General features: G+C 42.5%; 1 protein-coding gene across 4 annotated transcripts in view; it reads left to right on the top strand.

Annotated features, from left to right (window-relative positions):
* Positions 1–19,554, top strand: part of cux1b (cut-like homeobox 1b) — a 99,048-nt gene that overhangs the window by 28,342 nt on the left and 51,152 nt on the right. For all 4 annotated transcript variants that reach the window (XM_086035046.1, XM_086035048.1, XM_086035049.1 and 1 more), the window contains exon 2: positions 15,483–15,593. In XM_086035046.1, the coding sequence (XP_085891172.1) occupies positions 15,483–15,593 (111 nt within the window). The remainder of the gene's footprint in view (positions 1–15,482; positions 15,594–19,554) is intronic.

Raw genomic sequence — 19,554 nt, forward strand, 5'->3', positions numbered from 1 at the left:
TCCCTTCTGCAACACACCTGTTTCAATAATCAGGATAATATCAGGCTCCTTCAGAGCTTGCTGATGAGCTGATTATTTGAATCAGGTATGTTGCAGCAAGGAGAGATGGAAAACATGCAGGAAAGCGGCCCTTGAGGAGCCCAGTTTGACACTTATGGACCGTAGGCATTTCAGGGATTACCCTTCAGTGGTTTAAATCTTATCGGTCTAATAGATCTTTTTCTGTGGCTGCTGGCCCTCACAAATCAGGGTCTGTCCCTCTCTTGTGCGGAGTTCCGCAAGGTAGAGTTTTAGGGCCGATCCCAGGGGTGGGCAATTCCGGTCCTCGATGGACGGTATCCTGCATGTTTTATGTCACCCTGCTGCATCCCACCTGATTCAAATGATCAGGATCATTGTCCAGCTTTTGCAGACTTTGCTAATTATACGATGATTTGAATCAGAAGCAGGGATAAGCAGGGAAACAGAAAACATACAGAATAACCATTTTCGAGCTACAACCTTTTGAAATAGTTTTATCCAAACTGGATATTTTATTGAAAACACGATGGTGCCGAAAGGGCTAATGTATTTATTTTGTGTTAATTTTGTTTCTGTTAATTCTGTAAAGCAATTGAAAGTGCAACGGCTGCCGTGTCTATCCTTGGCCACTTGGGGCTTTTTACATTACGTTCTAACCAGCAATATTAAGCTATTAAGCCACATCGATTTGTTTCTTTGTGTTGGTGATTGTAGACATGCTGTTGTGCTTCACTTCCCATCTTCATTGTTAAGTGTGAAATGATCCCAAATGTCGAACATTTTGTTTTACGGACTCTTTTCCCCTGGCTCGCCACCATCACGCCAACTTTTTTCTACACAAAGTGGTGCGTGCAACATTATTTGCGTTATTTGATCTTTGCAGCCCTAGTATTACACGGTGTTAATGTTATATGACTACAGGAGTCCTTGGTTTACGACAGTCCCGGCATTCGCGGCATGCGCGCAATGAAGTAGTTTGTTTGGCGGATCAAATACGTGTACAAATTTGACTTTTGTCCGAATTCCTTGTAAATTGAGGACCCCTGTATGACCCACGAGCTGTTTGTTGCCCACTACCGCTTTAAACATACACAAACACGCCTGCGGAAAAATGTTGAGACCTTGGCAAAACATTAGCTAGCTGGTGGCGAAGAAAACTCTATGGCCGTGACTCCAAAATCTGAGGACGTGACTCGCGGAGCGCCGTGCGGTTGGGGAAGCGCCTTTGCATTTAAAGCCCTCCCGTGTCGAAGGTAGGCAGACGAGCAGGAAGGATGGCGGCCTCTTATCTGCACCGCTGTTGTGCTGTGTTTTGAGGGGGCGTCGCCTGTGATCTGTGCTCATGTAGCGTGTCGCTGAAGCGAGCGCGGCTGACGCTCCTGACTGAGCCGCCAAGCCCGCGACTCCACCCCCGCACAGTACGTACGGCATCCAGAACAGTCAGCCGCAATGTTGTCAGATGGTGGATGGCGTTGGGGGTAGGTGGGTTTGAAAGGTAGGCCTTAAAGATTCCAGATAAGGAATCTTTTGCAGACGCCTTTTCTGTTTACTATCATAACCACATAACCGCCTCAGACTTGGCAGCGATAAAAAAGACAGATTAGCGAGTGCACAGGCAGCGCGGAGAACTTCATCTCTTAAACATCTGTCGCAAGCCTCTAAAAGGCTTCCCACGTTTCAACACATACAAAAATGTTTTATTTTAAAATATGAACCGCCTTTGTAGTGTGACTAATATGTTGTTTGTGTTACCGAGAAGTACTGAATGTATTGTCTCTTTTTTTTATAGCTGGCTCCAATTCAATGGCGCTACTTTATTAGATGAATGCGTAAAGCGTGCGGCGAATGTGGAGCTGCACCTACATTGTGTTTGGACGAGAGCTGGCATGGCAGACTGCTCGGCATGTCTCGCTGGCCAAATGGTGTAAACAAAGTATTTCGAACAGTTACAATCCCAATTACTCTTCAGAGAATGAGATCTGAAGGCTGGTGTTCTCTTTCTTTCCCTCTTGATTTTTTTTTTTTTCCCCCTCTACTGTGTGTTCCATAGAAGGATGCTGATCAACTTTACAGTGTGTACACAACAGTAACTTTGTTGTAAATCCCAAGGCCTATCGGTCTCTGCATCGCTGGGGCATGTGGGCACAAGAAATTCCACGAAGGACAGTTACGCTGTCTCCACTTATCTCGTTTAGCTCGAAGTCAATATGATTGGGATAATCAGACATGACTGATTGGGTGCCTCCCATTTAATTAATCAGGCTCACCGTATCATCACCTGTGGCTCATTGGGGTAGTTGGAGTGAATTAGTCGAAATCAGGCCTCTCTCCCTCGCTCTCTTTCTCTCTCTCTCTCTCTCTCCCTCGCTCTCTTTCTCTCTCTCTCTCTCTCTTTCTGTCTTTCTTTCTTTCTTTCTTTCTGGGATTTCATTTAAATCACATAAATGTTCTGATGGTCAGCTACAATTTAACAGCATTTATTTACTGGCGATGGTGATCAGTGATAAGGGATGCGCCAATGTGTTTGGCCCAAGCTTCAATGCTAGCACAAACATTGCCCACTTTGCCAGACTGGTCAGGACAAATGTGAGAAAGGCTCCAAAGAAAGTGGAAAGACTGGGCTCCCCAACATAGTGCGGCGGCTCGTCTGTGCATTCATGTGCGAGGACAGGCGTGTGTGGAGCGTCGAGCGGGAAGCTACTTGGCCAAGGCGGCGTTGGAACTCTCTCTAGGGAGTGTCGGCAATCTGTTCCAATCGTCTTTACAGCTGACCAGACGACCAAATGAACCAGGACAGGAACTGCTGCTGTGGGCCAGCCCGGCCGGCCTGGCCAAGCAGGCTTACTGCAGCAGTCACATGGACGTTACCCACCGCTGACCAGATGTGAACTTGTGCTGAAGGATTAATTCAATTAAGTTGTCATTATATTTCTAGACTTTTTGCCTGCTGGACTAGTTTTTCCATGCATTTGGTTTACTATTGTTCAGAGGAACAAAATCTCACATTTGGAAGCTATTTCTCTCATTTGAAACAGCCATCCGTCCATTTTCCGAACAGCTTATCCCAACTACCGTTCCAAGAAATGTATAACATTATCTTCAAAATATTTCACAGTGGAGGAGGTGTTTGTGTGCATTTTTCATAGCTTTGAATATGAGCGTTTGTGCATATGTTTGTGTATGTGTTCAGCGATTGGCTGGCGACAAGGTCTTAGATTCTGAGGGTATTGCAATTAGAGCTCTAAAATGTATTATTTAGAAATGTTTGTATAAATGATCATTTTCCACTGGAATGCGCTCCATAGGTTGGTTAGTAAACGTACATCCACACATTGAAATCAAATAAACAATTGAATTTTTCTAAATAAAATCAAAATGTAGTACTTCAATATACTCTAAGTACGTGTTTCTCAGGGAATGAGTCGCCGCTTCTATGCTCTTCTCTGTTTAATGAAATGACGTCAGCAGAAACAAACTGACTTTAGCTTTTAGCTAGTTAGCAAGTCATCTGCGTCGGGCGGACGTGTATCGTGTTTATTTCACCAATTGTTGCTGGTTGGAGCGTTCATTTTAAGACCGCGTCAGAGCAATTTGTTAATATTTGTCAAAGAGAGGTGGGTAGCGCTCTCGTAAATGTCGTAAATTGGACTTATTGCCTCGTTTAACAGCTGCTTTTCGCACAAATATTTTGTATATCCTCTGTTACCAAGCAGGAAAAATTCCCAAAAGAGGCAGCTTTTTTGACCAGGGAAAACCCAACCCCTCACCATAAGTCAGCTGTGCTAGACTCCAGCTCATGCCCTCCTCTAAGAGGTTAAGTGGTATGAAAAATTGATTGATTAACTTCAAACTTCGTACCTTTTTAACTGTTCCTGCCTCCTAATTTTAACGGGAGTCTCACGCTAAAACATTTTGAATGCTTAGTTTTTACCCCCTATGTCACAACAGCAGCTACAGTCTGTCTTTCTTTGTTTTTTCTCCTCTCTGTGCATTTTATATACTTAAGTTTCACGTGACATCAAACGTGATGCTGGTTTAACCTCCTTTTGCCCTATTGTTCCCAGAAAATTTTTGGCTTGTTTTGAAACTGTAAGGCTTTTAGGGTGTTGTGGCTTCACTCTATTTTGGACTTGGTACTTATAGTTATAATTAAATGTAGACTTTAGCTGGTTTTAGAATTTTGATAGTTGGAGGTTTATATAATTGACTCTTCTCCATGTCAATGGTCTGATTTATCATTACTCCTCTTATGTCAGTAAATCCCTGTGTCCACCCATTGGTACAGTTGTTGTCGCAATTTTTCATGTTGAGGTTTTCATTGTCAAAAGTCTTAAAACTTAGCTGATCAATCTGTACCGTACCAATTCATTGCAACCCAGTGCGGTGACACCTGCAGCAATGATATTAAATAGTTGGGTAGGTGGTCTTGAAATTCTGCAGTCGCTTGATTGGTTGATGGAGAGCCAAACCGGATCAGAGTTTAATGGGCCAGACTGGACTGTAACACTTGGTGGAACCGCATCTTAAATAAAGTTTGGTTTGGGTGCGAAACAACTTCTTTTTGGCATTATTCACTGGTTAAATGGGCTAAATCTATTTGCCTGAAATCAGCTTTTATTTGTCCCTAGCATTGTTTTTCCCCCCTCTTGGGTACCTAATGGCTACAAGGCATGTGTGTCTCTAAAATAAATGCGAACGAAGCTCTGTCTCACTCATGGGCTACTTTCATTTTCTTTTTGGGCATGGAGTTAAATAAAAATGAATAAACTAGGCTAGTGCTGTCGTTAAACAACAAAATATCCTGCCCGACTTTGCGGATCAAGATTGTGTTGATGTAAACTTCACAAAATACCTGTATCTCAAACAAGCTGTACCCATAATATTTCTAACTCTTCCGTCTTCACGCGCACCAAAAATCAATCATGACAGATGTGAACTCTGGTCATAAAAAACTTGAAAGATCTTCATCTTTCCTATTAAGGTATCTATCTATTTTGCGCTTAGCTATCTTTCGTTGCCATCGCTCGCAAAGAATTTCAAATAGTTTACTACTGCTTGCTCATGTTTAAGCATTTATATTGCTTGTCTACCACAGTCGCATCCATATTAGTTTTGTCTGTGTTTGCCAGACATCTAACACGTTTTTTGTTTTGTTTTTTTGAATTATTTCATTTTTTAGGTAGTAGTCAGCTAGCATAGTTGTTGCAATGTTGTAGTGGCACCTAAATGAGCATGGCAATTTTTTTTAGATTTTGATGATGGAACAGATGATTGCCTAAAGTGATACTCAAGTGTCAATGTATCTTGCGACCTCTCTAGTGGTCACTAAGATGTGATGTGGTTGAACAGCGGGAATTGTGCACTTTGGGATGTTACGCTCCATCAGCAAGATAAGTGTAAAGTCTGCCCGTGTGTGCTGATGTGGGCAGAGAGTTTGCTGCATAGACAAAACCTGACCATGTATGAGGGTCTGTGCACCCCCCCCCCATACCACACACACACACACACGCACGCACACACACACACACACACACACACACTCTCTCTCACACATTTTCAACTGAGATGCTGCCCATAATTACACACCCACTTGGAATCCGATCAATCCTCTTTTCATGTGTGATGTGTTTATTTAGCTTAATGGCTAGAATATTTTCAGTCAGTGGGGATTTTGGTAACACACTGGGATGTTTGCACTGCAGGCCATCGGAGAGGGATTGGCTTGAAGATTGGAGGTCGTCGTGCGTTGCACATGACCTCCTAAAGCTAAACCGGAGCGGTGGAATGGGGCTATTTTCAGTTTTTCTCAGAAACTGAGCCTCATGAATGATTTCGTATGGCTGACCAGTTTAACTAACTGTTAACTCTGTGCTGTTTGTGCGCTTAACTTTTACTCTGACTTATTTGATATGAAAAGACCGTTCTGTTTGAGTTTGATAAAGAGCGGCTGTGTTCAAAGTACAGCAACATCAATGCTTTTTTTGTCAATTGTATAAAATGATATTAAATACTGTATGTCCAAAAGACTGACGGTACGTGACCAGTTATTAGGTCAATATCACCGTTGGAATCACTTGGTCATCAGGAAAATGCAACGGAATCATGAAATTCTGAGTTCTCACTATAATGTGGCCAAAAATTTGTACCAATACCAGTACAATAATAAGTTTCTTAAAATGTGTTTCCCCTTTTAATAGAAATATTTCCAGCATGTCTCACACACTGCTCTGCTATCTATAGTTTGTGTTATTAAATGATACTAAATGAAACCATTTTCTCATGGTTTTTATTGTCCACAAGAATTTATTTCATAAAACATAAGTGGTTCGGAAAATTGATGGAGTCATTTATTGCGGTGTTTCTCAACCTTTATTGGGTGAAGGCACATGCTTCACCTCTGAAAAAAATGCCACGGCACACCACTTTGAAAAGCAATTCACAAAAATTGGTTAGACACATTAAATATCAAACACATCAATTAAAAAATAAACACCAAACATATTAGAAAACAATATATTTTTTTCTAAATAATTTTCAGCGGCACACCTGATGATCTCTCACGGCACACTGGTTGAGAATCACTAATGTATAGCCTGTGTATTCTCTTTTTAGAACCACATTGAACATTTGACATGTGTCCCTGGAATTCCTGTTCACGCTGTGATTATGGAGTAACCGGCCCTTAAGAAATTCTCGGATGTTTTCATTGACATAACAACCAGCATTTTGTCTTTCTCTGATAGAGGCTGAAACCATAGCAAATTACTGAATAAATATTTACAGTTGATTTATGTTTCATAATTTTCATCCCACTGTGTGTAGTTGTATGTTCTCATTCATAACATGGCAACTCTGTCATACTGAAATATCAATTGACATAAAAACCTTTCATAAATTCTAAATATATTTGTTATACAGTGTCAACCTTTGCTAACCTAATCATGTTGCTAAAGCCTGGCTCACACGGCAGGATAATCGGCCCGATTTTAGCCCCGAATCTCCCCTCCCGACAATCGTAATCTTATCAGATAATCCTGCCATATGTGGTGTGCTCAGCCTGATCTCGGCCACTCGGAAGGACGCCGACCTCAAATCGGGTATATTCAACATGTTGGATTGTTTTGGCCCGACTTAGCACTGTGTGCTGTGCCCCAAAGACAAACGAGCACGCAGACGGATGACAGTGACGTACAGCCAATCAGAAAGCGAGGTGACGGGGCGGCGAAGAAGCGCGGTGGGAATCCAAAATGAAAAGAGTCATGCCTCAACGGAGCCCAACGTCTTTTCTTTTTGTGTCACTTTTTTCCACTAAAAATAATTCACAAACTAGCGTCACCGTCAAGACACGAACTTCTGCCTTTTCTCCCGCCATGTTTGTTCACTCCGAAGTCTCGTTTAATCTCGAGGGTTTTTGCGAGATTTTTCGGGTTTTTAAAATTCTGAATATCATGCCTGGGCTCCTCCCTTTCCAACCCGAATATGCGTGCATGTATACGGCCATGGGAATATCCTGAATGCACGGGACACTCTGCACATGCTCAACCACAAGGAATCGTGGTCTTTGTAGTACAGAAAGTGCTTATATGTGCGCTGTATGGCGCGCAGCCCACCGGAATTACACGTTTAGTGATAAACAAAACATGGCGAAAGCTAGAGTAAGTACGACACTAGACTTTTAAATCGAGGAGGAAACTGTCTGATTCATTCATGCTGTGAGTGACATGAATATAATGTGTTTTATTGACGGAAGCAAGTAACAAGCGGAGATGACTAAAAATGAGGGATGTTCCGATCAGGTTTTATGACACCGATGCTGATACCGATCATGCATGAGTGAGTTCGGCCGATAACGATACCGATTACGATCACATGGAATATCTGTATATTTGTCTATTTATTTATGGTGACTGCTATTATGCAATATTATCTGAACAAAACAGCCATATTATTGCCGTAATTTTGACAAAAATTTTGAAAAGAATGAAGAAATATAAAACCTTTGCTGGCACAATACAACAATTACTCAGTCACAAACTGGAAAACTTAAAAATTTACCAGCTTTTAGTAACACAGTTTTTAACAGATCAAAATAATCAGTAGTCTCAAATGACTTAATTATGCAGAAAGTCAAATAAATAACATGCCACCTAAACATTGCATGGTTCAGAATATAATCAAAGTAGAAAAAATAGTCAAATGCAGGCTTCACTTGAATAAACTATTCAATGAGTTCTTAAATTGAAACGACCCAGGAACATTATTGTCTTGTGCATAGACAAACTATCTTGTGCATTTGTCAACGAGAAAAGAGTCACTGTTAATCTTTTTGTGAATTATAAAATGATACAGTGGGTCTGTTGCCCACAAGTGACCTACGATGCGTCTCCCTGTGACAATAATGCCACTTATACTGCACTGTCTGCCTTGACTATTCAATGCAGTGAGCCTCGTAAACTCACCATCGTCTCCCAATTGCTTGTTCTTCAAATGTCGGATTAAGTTGGTTGTGTTGAAACGTTTGGCCATGCTCCCCGCGCTTTTTACACTTTTTACAGTGGCTCTGTTTCGCTGTGTGTGACGTAGTATGCCCGATGCTGATTGGTTGCCGCGAGGCGGAATGGCAAAAAAGTTGACTTGTTTTATACACGACGAATGGGGCGAATGGACAGATTTTCGGTGCTTCACTCTGCGTCCCACACTGCAAACGCAACATTCGCACCGCCCCGCACGCAACCGCCCGCGCGAACTACATTGACTCCAATTGAAACGCGCCGCCTGAAAGGCTCCCACAGCAGTTGGTGTGAATGTAGCAGCCGCGCCTCAGCAGCGAGCCGAGGGGGATCACGGCTGTACGCTGCCAAGCATGAGCTGCGGGTAATCGGATGTTTTGATCGGCAATAAAAGGATTTGATCGAATATTCCGATCACGTAATTTTTCACGAAAATCGACCGATCATGATCGTTGCCCGATCGATTGGAGCATCCCTACAAAAAATTGCATCATGATGTCTGTGCGTCACCGTTTCAATCAGGTTATCTAAATGTGGGGGGCAACTCTGTCCGCTCAAGCCATATAATTGGGTTATTCCGAATGACGCCGAAATTTCACCTTAACCCGAATGTTGACAGCCTGTAGTCAGTAAGAAGTTCAATGGATACTTGGGGTAAAATGTGGACGTTTGGAAGGCGTCTTATGGTAATGTTGACTAATCTGGCAAGTAAGTTATGTTCTCATTTCATTTTGTCCGATTTTCAGATGTGAGGCATAATAGGATCGGGTTTTTTTTGTTTGTTTTTCCACATATGGTAACATTGCGAGAAAAGGCTCTTTATGAAGTCCTGTTTCCATGCCAATGTTGTATTGGACATAGTAATGAGGAATTGTGCCATACTTGAGGTCTTCAGCAAGTTACACAAATGCATGCATAGCAACGATTGGGACAAATTTGTTGTGCTGGGTTGTATGTGTTTACCCGGCTTTAGCTCAACTGACGTCATTTGTTCTTTTTCAGACCGCAGACTCACTGAGACTGAAGTGTGTCCTGCTGCTTGCCGCTCTAGTTTTATACAATATGTTGCATTCATTGTTGACTTGATTGATGCCTAAGTCGCTTCACATTTCCCCCTAGTATACTCTAAATAACTACGTCTTTGGTGGTTGTGGTTACACAAAAAAACACTGTACATAACAGATTCCAACACTGCTGATAATTCATGGCGTCTCGCTCCTGTTCGGGCCTTCTTGTTCTGTCGCAGGGATGTTCAATATTTACACAACATATTCACAGAGGGATTCAATATTTTCAAAATGCCATCCTTTTGCTGAATGGATACACACAAAATACTTGTTGCTATTGGTGTCCTCTTTTCAGGTTTTCAAATGAAACATAGCCATGCTTTTTTGTAAGCCACTGTCCTGTAGTGTCTGCTTAGACGATGAAACGATGGTGATGGTCGATCAGTAACCTCTTCATTGTGAAAATGGACGTTCACTGTCACCCCCAAAAAAAAACATCCAACTAGCTTTTTCTCTCAACGGTCATCCATCATTCCGCAGACAGGATGGCAGTGCTCTTCCTCCCTCCATTGGCCCTGCCGCCAACTCACCCATCCAATGACAAATCACAGACACCTTCATGGCCTAACAAACAGTCGGATATAAAAAACTCGGACAGTCAGATATAAAAAGTCAGATGTATAAAACTCTTGCAACAGTCCATTTAACACAGTTGCAGGTTTGCACACTGCAATATTGCTATGTTTTTTTTCTCCTAGAATTAAAAAAAAGTATACTATGACAATACACGATACAACGAAAGCGTCCAAATGTGATCAGATATGGAAGTGTCTGAACTCTGAATGTAATTGGAAGAACAAGTTGTGGGGGGTGGGGCCAGTGCGTCCCAGGACAACTCGAAGAGTGAGTGAGCGATAGTTTACAATGAAAAAAATATCATTGATGTCATGTAGGGGTGGGCGATATGGGCAAAAAAAATATCTCGATATTTTTTCAAAAACTGTAACGATAATTTGACGATATTCTACAAAAAATATTTTAAATCTGCACTTGCTTCACATACCAAATGTGGATAGACAGCGTTTGTGAACAACATCTCATTTAAATTGCTAAATACAGCTTCTGCAAAACATAATGATATTCTACGACAATATTTAACAATAAAAAACATGTATAGACTTACATTGATTTTTGGCAACATTTGTGTAATTTACATGTCCGTGCTTTTATTCCATAATGATGTGACATTTTGAGCTGCAGTAGGTTCTGGTGTACCACTGCCGTGACGTGTGACGAAGTGTCACCCAGCGAGAGAAAAAAGACGTCGTCATGACAACACCCATTCTCATTGGCCAACGTATTCAGAATAAAGTTGAATAACAAAACTGCAATTTATAGAAAAGTGCATTTTCCCACTCATTCAACGCTGTAGACTTGTGACTTTATTCATGTTTGGGTGTATGCTGGCGTCACACTAATAAACCGTCGTAGTTTGTGCAACATGTCTGGGGAATACAGGCTAGTTATGAATGACGCGGACTAAAAGAATGTAAACTGAATGTTAACCGAACAGCCAGGCTGTCACGTTTGACTTGCTCGCTTAAGTACTGAGTGTGTGTGTGTGCGTGAGTGGCTGCGTGCATTTATATTTGTTGGTTCAACTCGGCGACTGTTTTCTGGGTGTGTGTGTTTAACCTTTTGTTTAGCATGCTTGCGCGGTCGCCAAGTTTTCCTCGTAATCCATATGGCTCGTGGTGCAACAGAATTGCTCTTCACGGTGACCGTTTTGGCACATCGAACAATGTTATTCCCACCGACGTCGGTCTTGTCAACTCCAAACCATTTACAGACTACGGACAACGTTGACTCGCGCCTCGCTATAAATCCCCGCTCGACACTCCTCCATGAAATGAGGAGGAAACAGCTCCGCTGTAGTGCGGACAGAGTCACGTGACCGGGCCCTGCCCGCTGATTCGGCGAATGATTATCACTTCCTCCTCCTCTGCCGTCAATGCACACAGATTTTTCACCATTTCCTCACACTTTGCGGCCGTCGACTGACTCGAGTCAGAGGCAGTATTGATACTCGATAATGTCAAATTACACATCGTGTAGGCAAGATCGACGATGATAACGATATATATCGCCCACCTCTAATGTCATGAATAAATTGAGTTGACTCAACCATCACCTTAGCGTACAAAAAAATCTGGTCCTTCACCCACCCGAGTCATATAACCATTGTCTACCAAGTTAAGTTCTTTCAACCAGCTGAGCTTATAAGCTCTAGCCCATCTTTGCCAGTACTGCAGCATCCATATTTTTTGACAATGATATGTAAAGTGAATAAAATTTATCATGACCCTCATTTTTTTTTTTTTATCAGGCATACACGCTCGAATTGACTAACACACAGAGCAGCTGCTCCATGGCCACGGGCAGCCAGGCTGCTACATCAACTACTCCATGGGCAACGAGAGCACGAATTGAGCTTCTTTTTTTTTTTGTTCTCATTTTTTTTTGTCCCGTGCTGCTGCTGCATTAACCGCTACAGCAACGCTTGACCAAGTTCCGTTATTGGGTTTTTTTTTTTCTTCATGGTTTGTGGATAAAACAAGATCATGTCTACTTGGGGAATTTGACTTAATGCTGATGGAGGGGGAAAAAGCTTCTAATTAGTACTTGATCACACTATTTCTTAAGTGTTATCGTGGGAGGTGGGCAATGTGTGCGTGAGTGTGTTTTGGGACCTTGTCAGCAGACGGAGCCACAAGGGCCCCTGTGGTAATGTGTGTATTAAATGATTAGTGTGTTAGTTAGCATAACGGCCCTTCAGCAGCGTTTAATCATTCTCAGGGGTGGGCGGCCTCACAGGACGTGGAGGAAAGGGTGGAGGAGGGAGAAGAGAAGAATTTTAAAGGAGGAGTACTGCCGTTTGGATGATGAGTGGAGAGAGGGAGGGGAAAAAAAGCATGACAGAGGGCAAGAATCCAAAGGCAACACAATCCGAGCATGGTGAGATACGATCTTTATAAGGCGTTCAACGTCTTGTTAATGTCAGGTCTTGGCTCATCATCATCTGGAACGAGCGCCCATAAAGTACTCTTAATAACAATGCAGAATGGACACGATAAAGATGGCTGTCGGCTCACCGACACGCGCCTCCCGCGTGGGATCGCGCGGCCGAGGCGCAATTGTCGCGTGGGGTCATCGGTCGATAATTGCTGTGAAAAGTGCGTGGTGGAGTTGCGGCCTTTTGCCAAGATTCGCGCAGTGATAAGTGATGACACTTGATTTTGCCGGTTAGCTTACTAGGCGGGGTTTCCCCCCTGGCGGGACATGCATGTTATGGCTCTGTTCTCAGATGCAGCAACATGCCGGCCAAGTTCACCATTGTAGCATGACTAGTAGGGTTAGGACTACAATAGTGCCTAAGCGATTGATTTGATCCGTCATATAATTGAGAAGAGACCATCCAGCTTCGCAAGGTGCTTTAATGCGGACTCGTTCAATTTCAGCTATAGACCTTTTACCAACTTGACCAGGAATGAGGATTTTCAAACAGAATTCACCTCCAAACGTTCGCCTCTGAGAAATCAGAAATGAATGAAGCATTACATAATATTCATTCATTGTTCTCTTCAGTTAGGCAAGTGAATAATTGTAATCACAATGCTCTCCTGCTTTTTTTTCACAGTAAACTTGAATTCATGGCTAACATTTTAGGGCAAAAAATATCATTTTGTTTGAAGGGTTTTGAAGCGGTGCATTAACCATTCACACAAATGTAAAACACGATTCTTGGAATGACCAATTTTGTTAATTAAAGTTGTCCCGAGTTGATCACGTAATTTTCAGCTGATACTGTGGGTTTCGTATGAAAATGATCCGATTAATTTTTTTTCCCCTTAATTTGCAAACGTCACAGAGTGACAGAATAATCCTGAGGTACAAAGATGTTGTCAAATGGAACAGCAATAGTTTAGCTTTAAATATTAAACGATGTACTGTTTCAGGAATGTGGTGCCATGAAAAAGACAATTACTGTAAAATGCTGGGTATAATACAAATTCTTTTGCAAAAAAAAGATCCCAAATTGAAGGGGGGCTTTATACAGCTTAATAAGAAACACACATTTTTTACATTGCTTGGTTACTAGTTTACGAATTCAAAAAAAACGTTTTACTTTTCTTATAAACTGGGTTGTTATTCTGTGGATATCACAGTATGCACACATGAATGCTGCATTCCACAAAATGCTTGGTGTTCATTTAAGACGAAAGTTGTGATGCCCAGTTATACCGCCCCTTTTTTGTTTGTATATTATGAACCCTTAAAAGGGGGAAAACACATATAAGCCACACCTATCTTTGTTGAAAAATTTGATATTTACAGCATTTACAGAATGATTTTGAACTGTAATGTATGGATTTACAATTTTGGATTTGCTGGATTTACACCTCCGTTACGTCGTTGCGACGTGATGGCAACACGACAAACCTATTTAATCCCTTGCAGAGACCACGCCGACAGCCAAAGCAAACGGAGATCAGACACATGGTAGCCAGAGGCAGCCGCTAGCTCCAAGCTAACACAACCCGCGGTAACACAGTCATTTAACAAGGGCGCTCCATATGAAAAAACAAGCAAGCAGTGTAAAGAAGTAACTGAGGCAGTGACATATTATCTTGCTGAAGACATGATTCCCATTAAAACAGTGGAAAACGAAGGGTTTAAAAGACTCTTCAAAGTACTAGACCCGCGTTACGAGCTGTGGTTCTTTGTTTTACGTTATGTTACCTTTTATGTTTACATTCACTGCACGTTTTGATAAAAATGGGCACTATTCAAATCAAAACCTGTTCAGAAAGCTTAGCTGGCTTAAAATGTCTTTTTTTTTCCTTTTAGGGTTTTATATACATTTTAAATATGTTTTATATGTTTTACATGAGGAAAATGGTCAGAAATGTGCAAATTAGTCCAAAACGTCGATGTAAAAAAATGAATCATATTAAAATCATGACCGTGATTTTATTTTTAAAAAATTGTGATATGATATTTTTGCCATATCGCCCACCACTAGGATAAATCCACTTGTGCTCTGGTTGCCCGGCATTTTCTGAGTGCCCGCGGGTATATACAAAGCCTCCGAGTCAACTAATATTCTGCAATATGGCTGTATTTTTCATTTTTATTTTTGGATGAATACTTATTGAAAACCTGCGATCTTCTGAGACCGCTAGAGCCCCTAGTGGTGGAAGAAAAATCCACAGAATAGTCAATAGTCATACCATTCTATAAGCCGTGTGGTTCAAAACCTAGGAAAAAGGTAGCGGCTTATAGGTGGAGAATCTCTTTTTAATTTTCAACAATTTCTCATAGAATTTTCAATCATCTGTTAATGGCTTATTAGGTCAGTCTCTGTTTTTTATCCAACACTTGTCGGTTACTCCATTTTCTAGCCGTAAAAAACACAAAACCTCTAGAAACTTGTTTCACCAGTGAATATTAATGTGACAGAAAAGTGTATTTTGTATGCTTTTTGTAGGACGACTCGCTACACAGATAGTGTGTCCAGTGTATCGATTTATAGCAGAATCAGTGAATTATGATATTACACTCATAGAAAAAAACATTAGCCCACCTTCTTTTCCTCAAGTTCTTGTTCACTTTTATGTCTGCGACCACTAGTAAAATGGCTATTTAACAGCTCTAAAATTAAACCCATGTGAGCTATTTTTAGTGTCCTAATTATATTTGTCCAAAGTAATGCACCTTTAGTTGTACCAGGTGTTTAAGATGACCAAGGAACTAAAGAAACAAGGGTGTGTTTTCAATGACTGTGAATCATTGACAAATGATTTTATGGCAATTCTCAACTCTTCTGCCTAGATTCTGTCCCTTAACGCTGATCTTATTTTAAGTTGTTGCGTTTGTGTTGCAGAAAGAACTCGATGCCACCGCCACACAGCTCGCCAACAGACAGGACGAGAGCGAACAGTCCAGGAAGAAGCTCATCGACCTCAGCCGCGAGTTCAAGAAGAACACACCAGAGGTGAGTGAGTGTGCCCGTCAGCTGCGTACCCGCCGCCACGTGCCCATGTAGTGTTTGCGGGCTTCTGCATGCATGTGCGCTCTTCTTCATAAACGCAGCAGCGATTATTTACAGAGGAAGCACAGCAGAGGAGGACGAGGAGCACAGAGATGTGGGCTTGGCTCCCAAAAATAGTCCCTCCATTAGTTTCCCTGAAATCCTAAAGAGACAAAACAGAAAACCCCTCAGGGGTTTGTATTATCTGACCTAGTTTTTTTATGCGTGCAGAAAGTGTGGTCCGTGAGTGTGTGTGTGACCGCAAGAGAGAGGGAGCGGGAGAGAGGCAGAGAGTGTGACAACGCTACTAAGCAGGATCAGGGGGGAATTCTGTCCTTTTCCTGTGTTCCCATCCCTCCTCCTGGGAATATTTGTTTCATCTCGGTTGCCCGGGCAACACATTTTTAAACCGCACATGCGAAAACAAAGTATTGTTGTGTTATTATTGGTAATGTCACCATGGTGAATTATTGATGGTCCAATGAATTATGTATGAACGCAGTAGACGGCAGATAGAAAATTGTCAACTCTCCGCGGAGTTGATCGTAGGCCTATTATGGTTAACACAGGGTGAAGATTGCCGCTATTGACTTTAGCTCGGAGCACACCCGCTTTAGCAGATGATCCTCCAGAGGAAACTAGATTGGAGCCTCCAAAGTACACAATCTGTTCTATGATGCCGCGATCCTAGATTTCAATGGATTTCAACCCAAAATTTAACATTGACATTAACTATACAATTTTTGCAATAAATACAAATCGGGACATCACGGTAGTGGTTAGCACTCACGGCCATGATGTTCTTGCTGTTCTCCTGTTCTTGCGGGGATTTTAGAAAAATGAGCTGGTTCTGGAAGAGCACCGCGGTTAGCCTTGAGATACGAGTGACTCGACTTTAAAAAGATTTTAAACGAGCTCCCATTCTGCCGTTTTTTTTTTTTTTTTAAATTGCCACCATTTTTTCGTGCAAGTGTCACAAAAGACAAAAACACGTATGTTCTTTTGATGCTAGCTGAAATTTGGTCTAGTGAGGCTTGTGTGAAAACGCTTTTTTTTTATTCATCCTCAACTAATCGGCTGGCCGATTTAAACACCCAATTTTACGCATTTTAGAATTGGCAGATTTTTGCCATTTTTTTCCCCTCCAACAGTAACACATTACAAAATAAGACAACGATAATGACGTTTAAACGCCCCCCCCCAAAAAAATCTGCCAATTTTTGCCAATGTTTCTCTCAATTGTAAAGTTAAGCAAATATTAAAGTATTGTAAAGCAGGGCAATGATCTGCCAGTAATTCATGAATTACATGAATTATCTTTAAGCGTTAAGCAACCAAAAAATAAGTTATTTTATGAATTAAAATGTTTTCCAATTAATCGGCCGATTAATCCGTTCTTGGAATTTTGTTTGGCCAAATCTGCATCAGCCTCAAAACATCCATGTTGCTCAGGCCCTAGTTTCAATCTCAAAATTTGACTGGCTGTAAGGTGTTTGATTTTGGAGCTTCTGCCAATTCCACTCAAGTCTACCTATTCATTTCCCAATGTCATTCGCACATGCTCAAGGAAGGAGAAAGTGTTAAAATGTACAAATGCACAGAAGCAGATAACTGGGCAAAGACATTCATCAGCGTAACAAGGCTGTGATTTAGGAAGGCTCCTCTGGCGTCTGCGTGGCCCCTGGCATCTCCCTGGTATGTGAGGGAGGAATCCGAGCCAGTCTAGCGACAGGATTCATTACTGGGCCGTAGCGGCACTAAAAGGCACAACACTTGGAAAGAAGCCTATAAGCATTGATGTGGTCTTTACCAAAAAGGCTGCTTCGTGACGTTTGATGACATGGCCTGATTAAAAATGCCCTGATTGTGTCCTGCATGCGTGTGTGTGTGTGTGTCTGCGTGTGGCCCGCCGTCAGCTCTTTATGGTCCACACCAGTCAGCGCAGATCACAGTCACATCAGATCAGACTGCATTAAGCTGAGCGGGAGTCCGTCTCTGATCCATAATTCAGCAAGCAGGAGAGAGCGGGGCACACGTTGACTGTGTCTCGTCTTCTGAGCCGTACTCGCTGTGAACTGCACACACACACACACACACACACACACGGCAGCTTTTGTAACATTTTAAAAGTAGTGCAAAGAAATGCGGTGCAAAAAAAAACAGTTTCCATTATTCATTTCGACTGACACACTGATTTGTGCGTGTGCGCCACCTGAATTATTCATTCTGTTCTTAATTTTCCTTTTAGTTAGTCAAGGCTCCTCTACCAGACTCTTATAAAGGCCTGGGTGGGAATTGTTGGAAAATGCCCCAAAGATTGCTAGCCAGAGGCGGCAGTAGTAAAGCAACTCTGTGTGTTCTTGTGTGTACTGGTACGAGTGTGTGTTTGCGTGCGCACGTTTGTGTTTAGCTGCGGGGCAGACAGACAGCGAATGGGAGTTCCATATTCCCCGGAGGCTTCCTCAGGCTGGCCTGTCTGCTGTCTGCCGGCAGCTCACACACCAGCCATCCATCTCCTCCTCCTCCTCCTCCTCCTCCTCCTCCTGCTGCCTGCACATGCGCATACACACACACACACGCACGTACATTGACCATGCTGTGCCTGTGCGCGTGTGTGCGCATTGTTATGTTATATGGTCATAAATCTTTGAAAGTGGAGGGGGCTAGTGGGGCGACACACGGGGAGATGACCAAACGAATTCAGGGCAGCAAAAAGGTTTGGCAAAAGCAGTAACTTGTCCCTGCACGTTTTCTTTATTAAATGGTTCATTTTCGAAGCTGCTATCATTACTCCCTGCCGTTGAAATAATTCTGGTATTGTTCAGATGGCTCTTTTATGCAAAGAAAATGGGCGGGGTGGTTTTTGGGGGGTTCACAAGAAGTTTATTTGAACAAAGTTGGTATTAATTGCAGCGCGACTAGACCAGATTGTGTTACGCAGAGATTTCTAGGTTTATTGTACATCAATAATGTATGTTTAAAGTTGAAAGTCATTGAAAACAAAGTGAATGAACGGCGGATTTATAAAAGGGAAATTAGGATCTAATCAGAATCTATTGCAAATGAGAGGAGACGCTCTCGTCTGCTCTGTGTGGGTGTTTGTTTTGTGTCTGCTTATCTTGTGTGTGTTTGAAAGAGAGGGAGGGAAGGGGGTGGGGTGAAGGTCATTATCACTGGCAGGGGAATATTGAATTGGTCCAGACAAACAGCCACGGCGACCCCTGATGAGGTAACAATAGAGACGGATCAGCGAGGTCACGACCCGTCCTCGGCCTGTCTGGACCGTCCTGGGATCCGGCCAGACCCTTTTTCCGGGTCAGTTTGGGATACGCCATCTCCTCGCTGCCTCGTCCTGGCTTTTGGAAAGAGGTTTTTCGTGTGTGAGGCTCAGATCTCTCGTTGCCCCACTTCACATGTTCATTAGGCACTTTTTTAACAATGTGTGTGTGTGTGTGTATTCAGCGAGTGTGCATAGCAAATGTTCCTGAACAAAATGTCCTCTTCTGCTACGCTTTTTACTGTACGCTCCAGTTCAGTCTGTCAGGAAGTAGGCTCAGCTAACAGCATGGTGATTTGCATGTTCCCCTGATACATAGTCCACTGGATATCTAATCAGAAACCGCTGACTCGCACTGGAAAGTCATGCAGTTGTGCGGGATGAAAGCCTTTGCTGTACAGTGAAATTAAAAAAAAAAAAAAAAAATTCCAAATGGGTGCGCGGAGACAATTTGCATGAACTGTAGGCCTACTTTGCGGCTTATGCTAGCGCCTTGCACGCACTAGTGGTGCCTCTGGGTGGCCCAGGTGGTGCTGCACCTGCTCTTGTGAGAAAGCCCGGTCCACCAAAGCACCCCAGGGTGCAAACCTGGCCTCATGCTCATCACTCACACGAGTACCGCTCATTTCCTATTGGCTGCGGTGAGAG

The sequence above is a fragment of the Filicampus tigris genome, chromosome 7 (genome assembly GCF_054856515.1).
Source record: "Filicampus tigris isolate MCC_2025a chromosome 7, RoL_Ftig_1.0, whole genome shotgun sequence".
Classification (NCBI taxonomy): Eukaryota; Metazoa; Chordata; class Actinopteri; order Syngnathiformes; family Syngnathidae; genus Filicampus; species Filicampus tigris.